Source organism: Jaculus jaculus, chromosome 2, assembly GCF_020740685.1.
Source record: "Jaculus jaculus isolate mJacJac1 chromosome 2, mJacJac1.mat.Y.cur, whole genome shotgun sequence".
NCBI lineage: Eukaryota > Metazoa > Chordata > Mammalia > Rodentia > Dipodidae > Jaculus > Jaculus jaculus.
In genome coordinates this window covers 94,172,697-94,193,917 of record NC_059103.1, presented here as the reverse complement: position 1 = coordinate 94,193,917, position 21,221 = coordinate 94,172,697, and the positions used below count along the sequence as shown (strand labels likewise).

Sequence of the window (21,221 nt, the reverse complement as noted above, 5' to 3'; positions counted from 1 at the left end):
AAATAGCAGCACCTAAAATCAAACATTCTTACACAATACAATCCAAAGATATACTAACTTGATACATGATGTGGAATGACTGTCTTTGTTTTCCATATATTTATGGGCTATTATGGAACTGTAAGATCAGAAAACTTTGTATGGATGGTAAAAAAGATTGCAGTTCATGGCACATGGTAGTCTTGAATCTGAGTAGAGCTGCTTCAGGCAGCAGTTATTAATGTGTGGCATGGTGGCATGTTCAATGCAAAATATACATGTTGTGTGTCCATAACCAAGGCTACAGAAAAGTCACATGATGTAACAAGTGGGTGCTGCCACAAACACCTCAGATTGTTTGTGTTTGATTTTGAATTAAATCTTAGATGCTGTATATCAATCAACCTTCTACGAATACCATTTTTGTGATGTTCACATTTAGTCACGTAACCTCACATGCTGCCATGACGCACAGTTTTAAGAAGCTCAGTTGGACAGCACTTGGACATAGCACTGGGGCTTCTCTTAGGTCTCAAGCAAGTGTAGATTGGACCATAGGGCATCCCGAGAGCCTAGCACAGTACACAGCACATCACTACATTAAAGAATAATAATAAAGACTACAACAGAGAGGCAAATAGTAGGGGGAAAAAAATCACTCATTCCATGCAGTTTCTGTGTATCCTTGCACACCCCTCAGCCACTGTCTCTCTTCCCTCCTAGAATGCATATGCAAGCCACCAATTAGACTTAGCTACTCTTCTGCCAAAATCCAAGCAGACTAAGCCAAAAAAATATAACTGAGGTAGGTGGGAGCAGGTGGAAACATGCATACAGCTGAGAGTGGAGTTGCTTGGGGTGCTGGTAAAAAGAAAACTTTGCATAGCTAGCAAGAGAAACAAAGGTGAGACAAGACAGGGAGGCTAGCCAGTCAGGAACCTGCTCTGAGGAGAATGGACTCAAAGACAGTTGTCTGAAGCAGCAATAGACAGATGACCAGGATGATAATTGATGGAAGTGGTCCAGGAAAGCCAAACTAAACAAAAGATACCTGAAGTCAAACCAGGATGGTGAAAATAGCAGCCCCAAATCCTAGTAGGTGCATGCCCTCTCCGGGCAACATGGTCTGTGTGGAATAGCTTCTCCATAAGGAAATAGTCCCTCAGCCCCGCTGTCACCAACCTTATCCAGGACTAAGGATTTCCACCCCTACACCCTTTGCTAGAGGAAGACACTAGATAGTTTTGTAGATTATGGAATAAATATATGAGCCAAAAATTTAAATATAGAAACAGAATTGGTTAAAAGACATCATGTTCACTGTTGCTGAATATCTGAATAGATAGTGAAGAATATCAAACAGCAGTATGGAATTGATTTAGTCTCAGGCTTTTTTTTTTTCAAAGCATAATATAGCCCCTTGTAAAGCCTATTATGATTGAAGACAGTGTTATACTTTTCTTGTCTACTTATGTGATATTAAGTATTTGCCATGACCAATGTTATGCATCCAAGTGGTTTCACCCAAGTACAGAAAATGGGGAAAGGATAATGTAATTGCTTCGACATTCTTTCCAAAAGCTCAAGGGCAAGGTCAGCAAACTTTAATGGAAATATTTGTTAGTCTTAAGGCTTTCAAATTTGTCTATATTTGAAACAAATTGTGTGTGTTAAAATTTTAAAGCCAGGTGTATAAACCATGCCAGTAACGCAAGAACAGCAGTCAGCACCGGTGGGCTTAGCATAGAAAGGTTAAGGTAAAAACTACCCCATAAGTAACAACTTTTAACAGTAAGAAAAATCAAACGCCATTTAACACCTAAGTTAGGAACATGAAAGGAAACAGTAATCAACACTTATCACTTTGACAAGTAAAATGGAATTTGCTTTGTTTTCTTACCTAGAGAATTGCATCCTGAGTATTTGCTTTAGTAACATAAGGAGCATCTGTGCTCCACACCTTTCCCGCTCTCATCTACACACACACAATCTCTAAGCACGGTTGTGTTTCCTCTTTCACTGCAGAAAAGTGCAGTGGCCAGTGGCCCTCCATTTATGTATCAATTTCAACATGGCTGAACTATAAACGTATGCCTTCAAACTCTCCTTAGAACTGGTTCAAACATCTTATTAGTTTCTCCTTTAGTGACTGAAGGAAGATTCTTGACACATGCCATTTTATATCTGTCATGATTTCACCAGTAAATTTTGAGAAAACAAATGGTACATTATTGGAAATTTGGGAGAAATTCTATTTGCCATCAATATTCCTCAGTGGTGCTGGTAGATGATGCCATAAGCACAGCTGTTGCCCGGGAGAGGCCACAAGCTCCAGGACCTAAGGGTGACAAAGCCCCAATTGGTCAAGTCGGGTCACCACAGAATGAAAGGGGAACAGAGTTCACATCATGCTAGGGGAGAGGGAGGAAAGGGTAGGCCTGTCCAGAAGGGCTGTTTCTTATCTAGGAAGCCCAAGTCGGGTTGACATCGTTCCACAGAGGCGTGGCTGTTTGTCTGCACTGGCTGCCAGCAGCAGCGCTTGTCCACTGAGCGTCTGGTGAGGAGACGCCTCCCTGTCTGTGGAGGTACAGGTTGTGCTCACTCAGCTTTCAGAAATGCAGTGAACACTATTAATCTCATCACATCCTACAAATGTGAAAACAGTGTGAAAGTTTAAAGTGCTAGCAGCATATGATTACAATTAAACAAAAGTGCAGACTTGTAATAAATTGAAAATGATGACAAAGTGATATATGATCCATGCAGGGAATCTATGTGACTGATTGTAAAATTCCTCCGTCTGGGATTTCTTCTTGGGGACTGATGATGGAATCAAGGGTTTTCTGCTCAAAATGACGAAGACTTAAAAGAATAAAACACTGTCTCGGTCTAATGTGTTGTGAGTTTACATATATATAAAAAAAGATGCAAAGTATGCCCTAGACCTCTCAAGCTAAGGACATAACTGCTATTAAAATAAATTAGCCATTTCATAACAGAACACAGTAGCATAAACTTCATCAGCACACACTGCATTCCTCATTGAGAACTCGATGGCAGGAGCACGGCTGACATTCAGGAGACTATCCTTAAAGTAGCTGAAGTTTAGAGCATGGAATAACTTTGCACAGAAGGAAACTATATACAAGAACGTAAAAGCCTTGGTGTCTTTACGGATGTAATTTCTCAGTGCTAGAGTTGTTCTTGTATTAAAAACTTCCAGATGCATAGCTTGAGTGGTAGGAGTAAGTCACACTGTCAGGCTTGCTGGTGAAACTCCAGGCTAGGAAACTAGCAATGTATCTGCAGGGCTGGAAGATTAATCTAGGAGATTCAACTGGTTTAGTTCCATCTCTTTCTGTATCTTATAATACCTCTTTGGGCGTTCAGAATCTTTCCAGCATGGTTAACTCTCCTATCTTTGTTGTTGTGTGGATAATTGGCTTTTCTCATAAAGAGAAGCAGTTACTTAAAAGAGAAAAGTTCCAGGCTGAAAAGAAGGCTTAGTGGTTAAGGCACTTGCCTTAGAAGCCTAAGGACCAAGATTTGACTCCCCAGAGCCTAGGTAAGCCAGATGCACAAGGTGACACATGCAAATAAAGAGGTGCACAGGTCTGAAGTTTGATTGCAGTGGCTAAGGCCATGTGTGCACCAATTCTCTCTCTCCCTCTCAGTTTCTCTTTCATTAAACAAATACATTAATTAATTAGAATAAAGTTCCCTTCCCAACTTCTTGAATGTCCATAGTGTGACACTATGTAGTCAATAGAAGAAAAAACTGCTCCGCAAAGCTCACCTTTCTGGGTCATTCTATTATATGCCCTGCAAGATAACTGAGGAAAGTGCATCACTAGGGCCAAACAACTGTCCACAACTAGCTGCTCACATAGCAAGCAGACGCCAGTGGACCTTCATGACAGCTGGAGGTAGAGGACAGTCTCTCCGTTTTCCTTCTGCAGTACTGACAGTGTAGCTGGGGCCAGATTTACACCGTCTCTATAAAAGGTACTACATGTCTCACCCATTACCGGATAAAATACTGTTAATTTCTAGAGAGCCTTCCTGTCATTTTGACACAAAGGTACAATTCAAATACACTTTTTGTGATGTCAATTTGAATTTCAACATATAAGTGTCATCACTTTACTTACACCCAATCAAAACCCAAGAAAGCTTCAGTGATCTTAGAATCATCTTTATGACAACTTTCACATAACATAGAACTGCATCAGCATATCCCACCATGCACTAATGTTCAAGGAGAAAACATTAGGTCTATACTGAACATTGAGATTATTTTGTCATTCAATGATATAGTATAACAACTATTTGATAGTATTTAAATTAAATTAAATAGTATTTATATTAATGGTAACTAGCATTAAGTTAACTATGTAGATGGGAAGGCAAATGTAGCTTGTATGCAAATTTAACATAAAGGACTCAAGTCTTAAGACTTTTGTTATCTACAAGGCCATTGAAACAATGCCCCTTAGATACCAAGGGAGAATTGTCATTTGGGAAGAGTTCTTTTTCATATAGCATCTTGCAAAATAAGCATTGGTTATTCATCAAAAAAATGCTTTAAATAAATAAAAAGGCAATGAGTTTCTATAACTTAATGACAAAACTCCATAAGAAGTTGTAGTTAGAGAATAAAAGAACAGGGCTGAGAGATGGCTGAGTGGTTAAGGCACTTGCATGTAAAGCCAAAGGACCCAGGTTCAATTTTCCAGGACCCACATAAACCAGATGCATAAGGTGACACATGCACCTAGAGTTCATTTGCAGTGGCTAGAGGCCCTAGCACGCCCATTCTGTCTCTATCTGCCTCTTTCTCTCTTTCCCTCCCTCCCTCCCTCTCTCTCTCTCTCTCTCTCTCTCTCTCTCTCTCTCTCTCTCACACACACACACACACACACACACACACACACAAATAAAAATAAAAATAGGGATGGAGAGATGGCTTAGCAGTTAATCGCTTGCCTGAGAAGTCTAAGGACCCCAGTTCAAGGCTCAATTCCCCAGGATCCACATTAGTCAGATGCACAAGAGGGCACATGCATCTGGAGTTTATTTGCAGTGGCTGGAGGGTTCTCTCTCTCTTTCTCTCTCTATCTGCCTCTCTCTCTGTCTGTCGCTCTCAAATAAATAAATAAATAATAAAATAAAAATAGAATAAAATCACAAAGGAGTGAATTTGGAAACACACGTCATCTTTAGAAACCAAAAACAGCAGTGTAAGTTAAAGGCTTAAGAAATAAGTGACTTGAGCCAGGCATGGTGGCACACGCCTTTAATCCCAGCACTTGGGAGGCAGAGGTAGGAGGATGAGTGAGTTCAAGGCTACCCTGAGACTATATAGTGAATTCCAGGTCAGCCTGAGCTAGAGTGAGACCCTACCTCAAAAACAAACAAATAAACAAACAAACAAATAAATAAATAAAAATAAGTGATTTTGCCAGGCGTGGTGATGCATGCCTTTAATCCCAGCACTTGGGAGGCTGAGGTAAGAGGTTTGCTGTGAGTTCAAGGCCACCCTGAGGCTACAGAGTAAATTCCAGATCAGCCTGGGCTAGAGCAAGACCCTACCACAAAGCACCCCTCCCAAAATGCGACTTTTAGAAAAAAGGATGAAGTGGGATGCCGGTTTCGTTTTAACTCCATATATATGCATGTGAGAGAGTGCGGGTGCACGTATGCCACTGGCTAAGTGTGGAGGTCACAGGGCAAACTCACGTGTTGGTTCTTACCTTCTACCTTACGTGAGACAAGCGTCTCTTATTGTTTGCTGCTGCCTATATCAGGCTCCCAAGGATTCTCCTGTCTCCACCTCCCATCTTGCTGTAGGGGTGCTGGGATAACAAGTATGCATACTACTATACCTGGCTTCACATGGGTGTTGCAGTCAGGTTCCCATTGCTGGCAGAAAATACCCAACCAAAAGCAGCTTGTGGGGGGGGGGGGGGAAAGATTTTGCCCTACAGACTCAAGGTGAAGCTCCATGATGTCAAGGGAAAACGATGGCATGAGCAGAGGGTGGACATCATCCCCTGGCCAACATCAGATGAACAGCAGCAGCAGGAGAGTGTACCAAACACTGGCAAGGGGAAGCTGGCTATAACACCCATAAGCCCGCCCCCAACAATACACTGCTTCCAAGAGGCTTCAATTCCCAAATGGCCATCAGCTAGGAACCAAGCATTCAAAATACCTAAGTTTATGGGGGACACCAGAATCAAACCACCACAATGGGTTATGGGAATCCAAACTCAAGTTTTCAGCCTTGTATGGTAACACTTTACTCACTGAGTCATGTCCCCAGGTTTTCTAATGAACAGTACTATGTTTATTTATACAGTGCCTTTCCCCAGCTTTCCAGGGCTAATACAATCGTTACAGCACCTTCTTTGCTCAAATGCTTCAACCCCTCAATGTGCCAAAATTATACTCACAGTCATTTTTGTTCTATTACTTTTAATAAATAACTTACCTTCCATCATTTCTAGTCGTGCGTTTGTGCAAACTCTGAGATGAATTCTGTGTTGACAGTGCTTGCCTGGCATTGGGGACTATGCTTTCAGCAGCTTCTGACATTGTCCTGTGGGTCCTAAGATAATGTTGGAGATGTCCCCATGAGAGGAAGGGGGAGTGACAAGGGACCACCAGTGGGGATAATATTGGATCATTTCAAAGACTGAGGTTTCTAATAGGATTTCTTAATATTTCCATTTAGTTATTTACAAGTAAAGAGAAAGTATGGATGTGCACCAGGACCTCTTGCCAATGCATACAAACATACAAAAAAGATGCATGCACCACTTTGTGCATCCAACTTTATTTAGATACTTGGAAATAACATGTACTCTGCTCTTTGGTTTAAAACAAAATGAAGGAAATTTGGATTGCATCTCTGCCCAAACCACCTTTAGTATACATGCTCTGAGTCTCAACACTACCAGATTGTACAAACTAGAGCTTACACAGCTCACAAAATTTGTGCCAATTCTCCTCCCCAACCCCCCCCCCGCATTGAAGAAAAAATGCCAGTCTGTTGGGCTTACCTCAAAAAAAAATGAAAATTGTATTTAAAAGTGTACTGAGAGGCTGGAGAGATGACTTGGCAGTTAACATGCTTGCCTAGGGAAGCCTCAGAAAGCTCGTTGGAATTTCCAAGCATACAATGCTACGCATGTACACAAAGAGGCGCACACATCTGGAGTTCGTTCACAGGAGCTGAAAGGCCCTGGCATACCCATTCTCTCTCCCCTCCTCCTTTCTCCCTCTAGCTCTCAAAAATAATTTTTTAAAAAAAAAAAGTGTACTGAACACATTCTGAATATAATAAAACCTTTGTGTACATAACCCAAGAGACAAGAACTCCTAAAAATCTACATTATCAATAGTCAAGTAAATAGAGTTTCGACATTTCTGGCAAATAATGCCAACATTTACTAAACATACCCTAAAAACAAAAAGAAAAGTCAGAGATAAGGAACACCATATGAGGGGACATTAACTATCACATGTAGCATCTGAAACAGAAGTGACTCTAGATATAATGATGTTAAGAGGAGGATAGTGACTCTAGATCATTCTGGCATATAAGAAATTTGACATCTTAAGTTTAAAATCCTGTCTTAATTACATTTGGTTCATTTATCTTACCTGCTGGAATACTAACCCAAGTTCATAGCTACTAAACAACCTAACGGAATAATATAAATGTGAAATTTTCTAGATTTGAAATATCTTAAAGATGACAGATACTGTAGACTTCAAATATAGATGGAAGACACTCTTTACTTCCTCCACAATTCTTTTCTATTGCAGACAGTGGTCAAAGGATGGGTATTAGCAAGGACACAACCAGGACAGAAGCTGGTGCAACAGGAGATGCCCTGCTATTCCGCACAGTTACTCCTTCTTGGGGCCATAAAAAGAGGTGATATTTCTTCAAGGAAGCCTACCATTGCAATGTTTCAATGACTTATAGAATAATCATCTGAAGGAATACATTAAAGCAATTAAAAGTGCTCAATCCCAATGTGTGATTTCTACTTCAGCATTTCACTCTTACACACTTCCCATTTTAATTCAATTTTAAAGTAGTATATTTTAAATATGGAATTGCAGAACAAATCTCAGATGACAGCAGTAATTATCCATGTCTGGGAATTATACATGCAGGCATGCCACAATCATTTTAACACAAATTGGAGGGGGAGTGCTAAATGCCATGGTACATTCAACCACAGCAAGACATTTCACCAATATTGGCAAACGAGGGAGGGAGGGGATGCTTCTATTTTTAGCTGGCCCATACTGGGCTTCAGCCTACAGCCCAGACTGACTCATACAATGTTTTCACATTCTCAGCTTCCATCAAACCACCAAGCAATGTTTACAAAGTGGTAAAATGGAACTAAAACACTTTTCATGATAGGGCTTGGATGGTTTCCACTCAAGATAACAGAGTGGTGTTATTTGGATGAGTGTCTGGTGAAGTTTCCCCTGTGGCAGGAAATGCCCCCCTGCTGCAAATCAGTCCTCATTCTGGCATGTCTACCCTCCAACTCCCCGTATACCTAATCTGATGATGAGCGGATGTTCTGTCTCCATTCCCAGACCTCAGCCTGGCAGCCAAATACTGTTTGTGTTTATGCCCTGTGGTTGATTTGTCACAATTTCAAAGCAATCTGATGCGGAATAGGTCACCACAGCCTTGAGAGAATGCTTGCTCCTACATATGCTCACTAGGATGAGCAAGAACAAATCAAAATTCAGGGAGGATGGGTACCCATCTCTTAAATAAATCCCAACTCGTGGAAGGACAGAATTACTAAGACAAAAGAAAAAAAGAGAGAAGATGATGATTTGGGGCCAGGAAGATGGCTCAGCATTTGAGTGCTTGCTGCACAAGAGACAAGGCCTAAAACCACTCTGAGTTTGGTTGCCCTGTACCCACATAAATAGCTGAACACAGCCAGGTGCATTGTTAACCACAGCCTCACAAGGTAGACCTTGAGAATTAGTGGGGCTTGCTGATAAGAAAGGACAGACAATGGCAAAAACAGGAGCTCTAGGTTGAGTGAGACTCCACTTCAAGGAAACAGATGAGTGAAAAGAGGGCGACATCCTGTAGCCTCTGCGTATGTGCACAAAAGGGTGTGCATCTGTGCATAGAATACACACAAAGAATATTTGAGAAAAATTAGTTTTTTAGGTTGCAAATAACAGAAGCTAAAAAACAAGAACACTGCTTTAAGAGACAATTTGTCCTTGGTCCTTTGGACAGTAGGGCATTCTGCCAGCTGTCACTACTAGACTGACTGAAAGTGTCCCACCCAAACTGCTGTACTCATTAGGGCTGAAACAATTTAGAACGAATGCTTGGAGGCACTGGCATGTCACACCGTATTGTCTGGTATTACAAGAAGAATGTCTGCCATTTTCATTTAAATAACATTACAACATTTTAGTTCACTTTCTACAAATTGTTTCTGACTATTCTTTATTTGACATAATTGAAGATCAATATATTTCATTCCCCAAAATCTATTCAACATCAGTCCCTTACTTGATATACTTTTTCCATTCATTGTGAGGCCTCTTAGGAAAAACAAATGAATAGCCTAAGTGAAAAGCCATATCATAGGAAATAGAAGTTTTATATAAGTTTCTGTAAGCAAGGTAAATTCAAAGGCTCTTATAAAACCATGAGAAATAGTGCCAAATCTCAATGGTACGATTAACATTTACTTCCCTCCCAAACTGGAAGACACTTTTAAGTCAGCCACCAGAGGCTATTTTATTCACATTTATGAATGAGGGACTTTTACTTGCCTACATTTATGTTTACTTTATACATAATTACTTTTATAAATGGGGGTGTAGATGCCTCAGTAAATATCTAGCATAACTTTGTCTCTACCTTTTGTCTAAGCAGATGACTGGCTGTGCCACATGTTACAATCATCCCTGAATATAGTGGCCAGGATCAGGGGTACTATTTAGCATCTTCGAAAAATTAACCTCCTATTCAACCTAAATATCACTGTTTGCAAGGGAAAAAAGGTAGAATAAACTATCATCATCCTATCTACAATAACACTATCCATATAGGCATTCCTGGCACCAGTGCACCCTTACCTACTTGGAAAGCTAAATAAGGCTACGAAATTCAGCTCCTTGTGCATTTCTAGCATTTTTTTTCTTTTTTCTTTTTATTTATTTAGTTGAGCGTGACAGAGAGAGAGAGAATAGGTGTGCCAGGGCCTCCAGCCACTACAAACAAACTCCAGACGCGTGCGCCCCCTTGTGCATCTGGCTAATGTGGGTCCTGGGGAATTGAGCCTTGCACCGGGGTCCTTAGGCTTCACAGGCAAGTGCTTAATCACTAAGCCATCTCTCCAGCCCATTTCTAGCAATTTTGTTTATCATTAGAACCCAGATTTCCTTCCATTGTGAATTTCTAAAAGGGAGTTATAATTTTATTTACCACGCCCCAAAGAAGAGAATTTTTTAAACCTTCATATTCACAAAAATAGAAGAGATTTTGGTCATGTGCTGTAAAACACACTATACTTTTTAGTGGAGTCCTCACACCAGTAAAGTCATTTGTAAATAAATGTGAGCAGTCCTTATCAGAATGTCAGATTCGTGAGGGCAGACATCAAGTCTGTCTTGCCAGTCACCAGAGTGCCACTGTCTAGCACAATAGCTGGCATACAGCAGGCTCTTCATTTGATGTGGAAAACTGACAACAGCTTCCTAAAATTACTGTCGTCTAACTCTCTTCCCTTGTCAGGTAACAAGCAACAGGGAGGGGCATGTAGAAATGGCATCTCTGAGCAGTGCCAGTCAAACTAACCACCACTTCCTAAGTAAAACAGAGTTGTCTCCCTATAAGTTCAGCCCCTGCACATGGTCAGTTGTGGGCGGGGAGGGGGGGGCAGATTCAACATCAACCAATCAGAACTGCCCTTGTGTGCATGGAAACAACCAAATCCAAGAGCACAGCTCTGGTATAAAAACAGCCACTGTCTACAACTTCCCACAAGCAGTGTATCCAAAAAACCTTGGCTTTTTCTACTCTAGGGCAAATTCTTTCACCACTTATAATTCTGACCCTTTATATTACTTTGGAGATATGAAAAGAGTTTGTAAGAAAAAAAAAAATATATATATATATATATGGAAATTACTAGGCCAAGATTGTGTAATATGTTAATGACAAAGCCAGTATTGCTTTAAATTACTGATTCCCCATTCACATTCTTCATCCATTATACCTCAGCAGCTCTGATGCCTAATGCCCTGGACAAGCTACACCACTGATGAGTGGTGAGCAACCTTTGATCTAAACATCTTTTGTTTGGCTGCCTGGCTCCCACTGTTTTCTGTCAGCTGGAACATAAAAGTCTTTCTATAAACCTGCCTGGTCTATACATACATACATACATACATACACACACACACACATATACATATATGTACACACACATATATATATTATTGCATAAGACACCAAGAAGAAACCCAAGACTGAAGAGTTGAACTTTTTAATTAAGAGTCCAGACCACAAAGGCCAGCTGCATTTTTCATAGCTGTTAAGCTACTGTTAACAAGTCAAAGATTCTGCCAGACACAGCTTTGGTGTATAAGGACTTTTATTTACTATTTGGGGTTTCTCTAAAGCAAAACTTGTTTAAAGTAGAGTTTCTCCTGGGGTCACGAAGAATGTAAATGTGGATTGTTAGGAGAGACAAAGACAATTTAAAACTTCCATGATGGCTGTCCAACTGCAAATTTATTACGCATCTTAAAAAATGGAGTAAATACTATAAATGATACTGCCATAAAGCTGCTAAAAATAAGTCTGAAAATGAGTCAGAAAGGTAAGCTCACTAATACACCAGACTGTCTACATAAATCATCACCTACCAGGAAGGTAGTAACTTTTTCCATTTTTGTTCAGATAAGAAAACAGAACATGCAGTTCTTTAGTGTGTCCAAGGTCACAGTTATTCTATAGCAGATCCAGGATACCAAACCAGAACTACTCCATATCCACACTCATTTTCTAGTCCTCACTAGACTTTGGACTTCTGAGTCTCTCAGATATGGCCATAAATCCTAGCTTTGGCTTTAGGAAGCTAATCAGCCTCTCTTGGCATGCCAGATTCCTCTTGTATAGAAAAGGAAGATTTTCCTCAGAGTTAACTTTCTGGATTGTTATGGAAACTGTATCTCCACATTAGATGCCATTCAACAAAGGGCTCATCCCTCCAGTTCCTCTCCCACTGAGGTTCCTTCCTGTGCATAAAAAAGAAATCTATAAATTTTATGATTTCCTTATACCCTACTTGGAAAACCCCTACTGGGACTGGGTTCTATAAATCAATTAGTACACACAACCAACACAGCATTACTTCTTTTCCTTTGGCTCTGGGGCCGAGACTGTCAACAAGAGTGTCAACTTCAAGGGGTGGGCATCTGTCCACAGGAACTGAGCTGAGGTCACAGACTTGTGTCGCTCTGCCCTATGAACAGATGTGAGAATCTCTTGGTCACTATGAACCACAGCTAGAGCCAAACCAGGTGGAAAGTGCTGCATCTCCTTCCTAATCCTCCCGGCTGGCCCCTCATTCCCCACCACAATACCTCACTGACCATATTTCACAATAGCTCATTTTCTTCAGGATAATGCTTCCCATGTAATTCCTTTATTTTCTCTGAAGCCCCTGATTATTACATAAGCAGATGGAAGTGTTTCTAAAAGAGCAGTTTGTCAGCAAAAACCTGATTCTGTGCACTGGATTGCACACCTTCAAAGCATCACCTCCCAGTAGCCAGGTGAAAACTGATGTGATGTGGGGCTCTAGTGGTGGCAAGGAGGTAAGGCAGCTGCTAAAGGAGAGAAGAAAAAAAAAGAGCCAAGGAAATCTCCTTTGTTATTAAATTGCCATGTTACCATAAAAAATAGCGCACTATAACTTTCTAAGATAAGACAGCACAAGCTTTAAGGGTAATAGGTAATACAGCTTTTTCACAGATGGTAAGAGACTTCAATAATTAGGCTACATTAAATATCATGAGCAGTAACATCTTTACAGAAAATAGAACTTAGAGCTGTAAAGTTCATTTGTCAACTTTTATCAAATTCACTGAAAATCTGATGTATAAAACACTAGCTCCCGCCAGGTGTGGTGGCGCACGCCTTTAATGCCAGCACTCGGGAGGCAAAGGTAGGAGGATCGCCGTGAGTTTGAGGCCACCGTGAGACTACATAGTGAATTCCAGGTCAGCCTGGAACAGAGTGAGACCCTACCTTGAAAATCCAAAAAAAACCCACTAGCTCCTTTTCACCTTTTCACAGTTAGAAAAAGTATCTCTCTCTCACACACACACACACACAAAGGCTGAGCCCTAAATGGGTGTTCAGTGAAACCAAGTGTTCTAAGAATTTAAATAATCCCTCCAGGGTGGTGAGGATGTCCTGAGTTTAATCCTGCACTAGATAAGTGCCTTTCTTAAATATCTGATTTCTGAGATCTGTTGCAACTTTAAACAACTAAGAATGAAACCTGCAATGTCAAATGTTAACTCTTTGTTTTCCACCCATGGTAAAAGTAACTTACATTGTCAGGGATTGTCTGGTGCCCTGCACTAGGGACTAACCCTAGGATCTCACACATGCTACACATGTGCTCCATCACTGAGCTACCTCTATATAGCAGCCCCCTTTGTGTGCTTTTATTTTAATTTACCCAGTCTAGCCTTAAACTTGTTCCTTAGCCCTGGTAGGCACTAAACTTGCAATCTTCATGCCTCAACCACCTGAGTAGCTGAGATTACTGGCTTGCACCAGGAGTCCCAGCAATGTCTTTTTAACCTTTACTTGAAAAAAAAAAAATGGAACTGGAGAGATGGCTTAGCAGTTAAGGTGCATGCCTGTAAAGCCTGAGGATCTGGGTTCAATTCTCCAGGTCCCACATAAGCCACATAAGCACATGGTGGCGCATGTGTCTGGAGTTCATTTGCAGTGGCTAGAGACCTTGGCATGCCCATTATCATTCTCCCTCCCTCTCCCTCTCTTTAATAAATAAATAAAAATAAATCTTTTTTAAAAATGGGAGCTGAGGTAACGGCTCAGTTGTAAGCACTTGCTGTGAAAGCAAGAGAACCTGAGTTCAGAATCCCAGTGTCCACATTAAAAATGTCCAGTATAGTGATGGAGACCTATAATCCCAGAATCACAAGGCAGAAACAGGCATATCCCTCAGTCTAGTTGGCTGGCTGTACTAGCCAAACCAGAGAGCCCTGGGTTCAATAACAGCAATTGACCAATGTTGAGCTGTGGCCACATACACATGTGCACCCTCACACACATACCACACATTCATACACATGCAGTGTGTGTGTGTGTGTGTGTGTGTGTGTGTGTGTGTGTGTGTATAAATGTTGGGGGGAGGAAGACAGGGAGAGACAGAGACAGAAAACATGCTCCCTTATGATCCACAATATAACAGAACATAAAATTTGTATGATATACACCTTGGAATTGACATTCAAAATTTCTAAACATGGTAGCAGTTTTGGTTTTGTCAAAACAAGTTACCATGAAAGAAAACAAAGTGTCAGAATATAAGAAAATATACATTTTAGCCTTTCCATATGCAGTGATCCATCACTTCACATGAAGAACTGCATCATTCAACAATTTCTTTGTTGCACAATCATACATGTCACAGGTGATACCCTATGAGATCACCATCCTACATGTCCATTTGTGGCATATGACTATATACCTAACTGTCCTTATCTGGAACATTAAAGAAAATGTTAGAGAATCATTTTCCACGCAGGATAGATGAAACAAGGATATTCGTAAATGCATTGCAGTGTTTATCTGAAAAACATTGACGCATCCGAAGCTCATAGCTTCTACCCTTGAACCCACAAAATGCATTCCGGTAGCCGTATTCTGAAAGCTTTTTAATTTTTCCAGCAGACAAATAACTAGCCTCAGAGATCTGCGAATGAAGACTTAACAACGACCCTGGGAATGCAACAGTTTCCAAGGGGAAGCTCAAAAGAAAGAAGTAATTTCCTTTAGTCTTCATGTTTATATGATAGGAGAGAGCCTTCCTGATAGACTCGAAAGAAAGCAGGCAAGGAAAAGGAAGTAGCCCTCCCTGTGTGACACCAGAAGCGACAGACAAGCCTGCGCTAATGCAGCATTAGACACCAGGGAACAGAGACGGAGAACTCAACAGGCCTTCTCACCAGAAACATTAAAGTAATTTACTCCCATCATAAGAGACTTTTCAATCTGTGAATCTCAGAACTTTGGTCTTTGAACATCATCTTGCCCTATTTTCCATAGTTATTATCTCCAGTTTCTTTGCTGTTCCATAACAGACCCCTGGTATGCTGCTTAAAATAATATTTGGAGCTTTATTTGCCATCTTTTTGACTGAGACATGTTGATTTTATTAAAGCAAGTTGGGTCTGCCTTCTTTCTTGACTATTGTTACAGGTAGACTTGACAAGCACAAGACCTTAGTTTCCAAATGCTCTGTTCTGGAGCAAGCCTTATTAAATAAGTTCCATTTTACCTGCTGGGCAGTTGCACTCCGAAGGTGCTTCTCTTGCAACTCTTATCTTAGCCATATGTTCATAGGATCTCTGTAGGAAAAGCAGAGGTATTAACACAATTGTCAGTAGCTCTGAAGAGAAATTGATTCTTTAGGGACTCTGGCCCTATGCCTGCATTGGATAGCTGCATAACTAGCACTTACATATGTACTTGGCCTTCAGTCAAAAGGTAACAGGACCCAAGTCCTAAAATAAGACAATGACCATAGACATGGTATCAAGATTGCTGGGTTGGGGTGTCATTTCTTTTCGGTCCTCAGCTACCACCACCCTCTCCCTCAGCCCCAGCCTAAGTAATCCATGCAAAAGCCTGTTGCTAACATGCTGCAGTTCAAAGTCGATCATCAGTAGCTGCCAATACTGCATACATGGACCAATTCCTCGTGCTGGACTGAAGCTGTCTCCAAGCAGTCTTTCCTGGAAGAGCAACTTCCCCAAAGCCCCTGATTTGAGTCTAAGCCATCTGAACGATCATGCGATCCCTTCCAACTCTCAACTCCAAAGGCTTTGCTTTCAGTACCTGGGCACTTCATCCTTACCAAAAACAACTTTAAACAAACAACAACAAAAAAATGTTCACACATAAAAAGATTTAATGGGAAAGGTTAGAATTTTGAATCATATATAGGGCTTTGTGTTGTTTTGTTTTGGTTTTGGTTTTTCGAGGTAGGGTCTCACTCTAACCCAAGCTGACCTGGAATGCACTATGTAGCCTCAGGGTGGCCTTGAACTCACAGAGATCCTCCTACCTCTGCCTCCCGAGTGTTGAGATTAAAAGCATGCACCACCACACCCGGCCTATTTCACTTTTTAAGATTACCTTTTGTATGTTAATAACATCTACCACCCTAACCTTGGGAGGCAATGACAAGTTTTATCTTCAAGGAATTTTCTCCATGGCATGAAGCAATCTCGTGAGACTCCAGGGGGAAAAAAAAAAAAACGAAAAGAAATTAAATGCTCCCTCCAACCCCGTAAACTGGCCATCTTCCCCCTCTTAGAGCCCCACATGTGTTCAGCAAGCGAACGTTAAGGGGAGTAAGGGAAGACAGCAGATACAGACATGGTGATATCAATACGCAAGCTAACACAGGCGCCTCACACAGGCGTACTCAAGCCCAGCCAAGTAGGCAGACTGTAAGGGATAGAGGCTGGTCCTGCGCAAGGACTCACACCTGTGCAGAATGCTGCTATCCACGTGCAAAGTACCCCAGGCCCTGTCACACCTGAGCCAGAAGTCTCTCCACGTTCTCTTGGACCATGGCCTTCAGCTGATCCAGGGTATCGGGCAGCGGTCGAATGGAAGGGGTCGCCTTAGCGGATTCAAGAACGGCGATCCTCGCCTGGAGGTCATTGGTTTTCACTCCAAGGTACAAGCAAGCCGTCACGGCAACCACTGACAGCAGAGTCGCCAGGGCAGTGCACGAGGAGGGCATAGCGCGGCCACAGCGCTGGCCCGAGGGGCGCGAATCCTCGGATCCAGGCTCTCGAACCCCTCCTTTCCCCGAAGGCTTCTTCACCAGCATCGTGGCGGGGGCTCCTGCCTAGGCTAAGCCTTCCACCCTCTTCCTCCTCCACTAGTGTTGGAAGCAGGGAAAGGGTTATTCCTCTAAAGTTCAGTGCTGCAGCTACCCAACTAGTTGGTGGCTCCGGAGCCGGGGCGCGGAGATGGACCTGCGCTCGACTCAGCCCCGCAAGCAGCAGGCGTGGACCATCCTCCTGCTGCTCTCCGCCAGCTGGGACTGGAACAGCACCCCTGGGCCCGGGGACTGGATGGCGATGTGGGATAGGAGCCGAAATGAAAACCCACCCAGCTAGCTCCCCTGACCCGCGGACAGCGTTCCGCAGTCCCCGCCGGTGGCCGCCCGGGGTCGCGGGCCAGGCGCCTCGGCGAGTCCCCTCCTGCAGCCGGCCGCCGACCTGTTGCGTCCGTCCGTCCGTCTCCCTAGGTCTACCTAAGTCGGTGTCTCTCCGCTCCCACCTGGATTCAGTTCAGGACAAAAAAAAAAGGCTGAGAGACCCGGCGAGAGCGCAGCAGACCCCCACGGAACAGGAGCGAGGCAAACCAAGTAACCCCGGGAGCGAACGCGAGCCGCGAGGCCGCAGAAGTGGCTCCGCAGCCTCGCGGGTGCGAGCCTTAAATACCCTCCGGGATGCTCGTGTGCGTGTGTGAGGGAGTGCGAGTGCGCGCGCGCCCCGGCGCCGGCCCTCCCAGACCCCCTCCCGGAGCCCCGCGGCCCGCCCCCTCCCCGAGCGAGCCCCGCCGCACTCCTGCTCATTAGCATAATGTATTCACCTTCGCCCAGCCGGCCGGGCGGCCCGGGGTGGGGGGAAAACCCTCGGGGGGGAGGAGGGACAGAGCGCGCGGGTGGGAGCGGGACGGGAGGTCCCTTATTAGCATAATATATGCAAAGACTGGAGAAGCCACTGTGATTGGAGGAGAGGAGCTCGGCAACCCTGCCCCCTCCACTGAGTAACTTCAGCGTCCCCTAAGGCCAGCTCTCAGGCTTGGGCCGAGGGGCTGAAGTGGGGTCTGCGGTGGTCCAGCGCCCCCTCTTTTCTCTCGGTTGAAAATGGAGGGATGGCCTGGCAGCAGGAAAGAAGGGAAACCAGACGCGCTGCCTCCCAAGTCCTCGCTCCGCAGCAGCCACCGAAGCTCTTCCCGCCTCTCCCCTGCGCAGTGCCTACCCTCCTTCCTCCCTCATCCTCGTGCCCCGGGGCGAAGTGTCTGGCAGATGTCTGCGGTACCTTTCCCCACTTCCCCTCCTTCCCACCGCCGCCCCGCACGTACTCGGACCAGGGAACTTTGCTTTCCCCTCCCCCACCTTCCTCTTGTCTTGATGCTGCCCCCCCCCCCCGCCGCCGCCCCAGCTCTGTGTTCCTACTCTGCACTTGGGTGCTAATGCGTTTTCCTGATTCCCTGTTTCGTGGGATTGAAAAGAGGAGTGTTGAGGCACACACATTTCTTGGGATTTAGGAAAGAGCACAAGAATGAGGTCAATTTTTCCTCTTCCCTGACTCTCGACATGCTGCTCCCTCTGGATCAAATTACAAGGTCTCTAATGGAATTCTTGAAAATTGATAACAAGTAACATTTTCATCTAATTGACTTTGATAAAATTAATAATAATAACTCTACTCCAGAAAGCTCCTTACCTCTGCCTTATAAGAAATGCAACATATTTTGTCTTCCGTCAAGCAGATCTCAGGTCTTTGGGCTCTATCATGAACAATCAACAAAATACTGCTCCAAGCAGGTCCTCCTCCCACATGTAAACACATTTTTCCATTATCCACAGACACCTGAGGAAAGGTCCCCGGATCTACTGGAAAATTGAAGTTGTTTACATTTGTGTTGCAATAGTAGTTCACAGGTGGCTTCAGATCAATAGAAACAGCATCACTTGAAAACTTGCACAACATTCAGATTCTAGAGACCTCAAACTAGATCTTCCATGAGAAACCCTGATGTCAGAAACAAGTCTGTTGTAGCAAGCCCTCCAAATGTTTTCATACACCCTGACGTTTTTAGTACCACTGGTGTGAAATTTTACAAAATAATATTTTCAGGGACTGGAGAGATGGCTTAGCAGTTAAGCCCTTGCCTGTGAAGGTGAAGGACCCCGGTTCAAGGCTTGATTCCCCAGGACTCACATAAGCCAGATGCACAAGGTGCTGCGTGCATCTGGAGTTCGTTTGCAGTGGCTGGAGGCCTGGTGTGCCCATTTTTTCTCTTTCTCACTCTCTCTCTCTCTCTTTCTCTCTGCCTCTTTCTCTCTCCATCTGTCGCTCTCAAATAAATAAATAAAAATAAACAAATTTTTTAAATATTTTCAATTGAATTTATTATTTGAACTTCATAATCCTATGAGCCAAATAAAGAATTACTCTTTGTTTTATATGTAATGTAGCAATTTTTGGATCACATTTTATAATGCCACATATTTCCAATAATAGGACCCAAAGATTGCTTGGAAATTTGTGAGTGTGTATGTGTGTGAGTTTACACACCGGTGATTGAGCCCAGGCCTGGGCAGGCTGAGCATGTTAGCCACCACTGAGTTACACCTGCAGCCTGGTACAAAATGTTAACATGCCGTTTTTTCTGATTTCCCAATAAGCTCAATTCCTGTCCTTTGTTGGAGACCTTTTCTTTACCTGTCCTACGCATTTTATGTGTCATCTTCTTGTCCTGTGTCATCTCCTCTAACCATACTTCACTAGCAATTCCAACCTAACCTATATCACACCTCCAAACTGTTCTTCCCTATGTCTCACCTGGGTCTGGAGCTGCCATCCATTTATTATGCTCAGGTCAAGAGTACAGTAATAATAAGTTCTCACTTCCCTGTCCACCTTCTATCCTTGCCTCCCTGAGTCTTTCAACTACTTCCCATTAACCATAGGATGAAAATCTGTCCTGAAAACCCCACCACCATCACCTGATATTGTCTTCCCACCAGCATTAGCCTTACTGCTCGTCCTTCCCCTGGCTCTGCACACCCCTTTCTAGAAAGCATGAAAACAAAGACAATACAGAATCTTCGCTTTGGACAATGCACCTCTCTTAAAATGTCAGCACAAAAGCCATGTTCCATTCTGACTCATGCCTACAGTGGGCTACACATTTATTTAATCTGAGAGATATGGTGTTCTGAACGCATACTCTTTGGACACTGGCCATGCGAAGGCACTTTAGCATCTCTTGTAAGCTCTCAGAACTAGCAGATCTTAGTGACAGAATTGGAATTTTGTGGATTTAAGACCTTTATCCAGAGGATTAAATTTGCTTTATGTCTTTGGTGGGCACAATACCTCAGAAATGTACCAGCCGTTAGAACTAAGATGTCAAAACCCAGGAGCTTCTCTGCATCAAGCCCAAAGAATGCATGGATTAACGAGAGGCTCTGGAAGCCTGAACCCGTGTTGTTCTATGGATCCATCAGAGCCTGGTTATTTTGATTTCTATGTGGAGGATACAAAGAAAGGTAAAAATAGTTCTAAAAATACTATAGCCCAGCTGACTCCCATGCGCCTATGACTGTGTGACTGGTATCATAGTAGTAAGTCACAAACAGCTGGTTGGTATATGGAGAAAGGATGCAAAGAATAATGGACACTCTCCTACGAGATGCGCGTGATTTTCTTCATATATGTGGGCAGGCCCAGCGTAACCATCAGGGACCATATGAAACTGGGGCAGGGATTCAGGGGCAGAGGAGTTGTGACAAATGAAACAGAAGTCAGAGTGAGGAAAACACTGGCTCCGAAATGGGGTCTGAAGCTTCTAGAAGCAGGAAACAGTGAGGAGCATGCTTTTTCTTAGAACCTCCAGAAAGAGGACAGCCCTGACAACATGAGAGGTTTAGGACTTCTGACCATCAGACAAAATATGTTTGTTTTGTTCTAAGCTGTTTTGTAGTACTCTATTACAATGACAAACTAAGGTGATCAAAATCACCAGAAACTGGGCTGGAGAGATGGCTTAGCGGTTAAGCGCTTGCCTGTGAAGCCTAAGGACCCTGGTTCGAGGCTCGCTTCCCCAGGCCCCACATTAGCCAGATGCACAAGGGGGCGCA

The 21,221-nt window shown here is 43.1% G+C and overlaps 1 protein-coding gene across 13 annotated transcripts in view; it reads right to left on the bottom strand.

Moving 5' to 3' along the window:
* The window catches only part of Col25a1 (collagen type XXV alpha 1 chain), a 482,287-nt gene extending 464,554 nt beyond the window's left edge, over nt 1-17,733 (bottom strand). For all 13 annotated transcript variants that reach the window (XM_045142758.1, XM_045142767.1, XM_045142757.1 and 10 more), the window contains exons 1-2: nt 16,869-17,733; nt 15,603-15,672 (exon numbers count right to left, since the gene is read on the bottom strand). In XM_045142758.1, the coding sequence (XP_044998693.1) occupies nt 15,603-15,672; nt 16,869-17,168 (370 nt within the window). In that variant the 5' untranslated portion in view covers nt 17,169-17,733. The remainder of the gene's footprint in view (nt 1-15,602; nt 15,673-16,868) is intronic.
* Between the last annotated feature and the right edge of the window lie 3,488 nt (nt 17,734-21,221).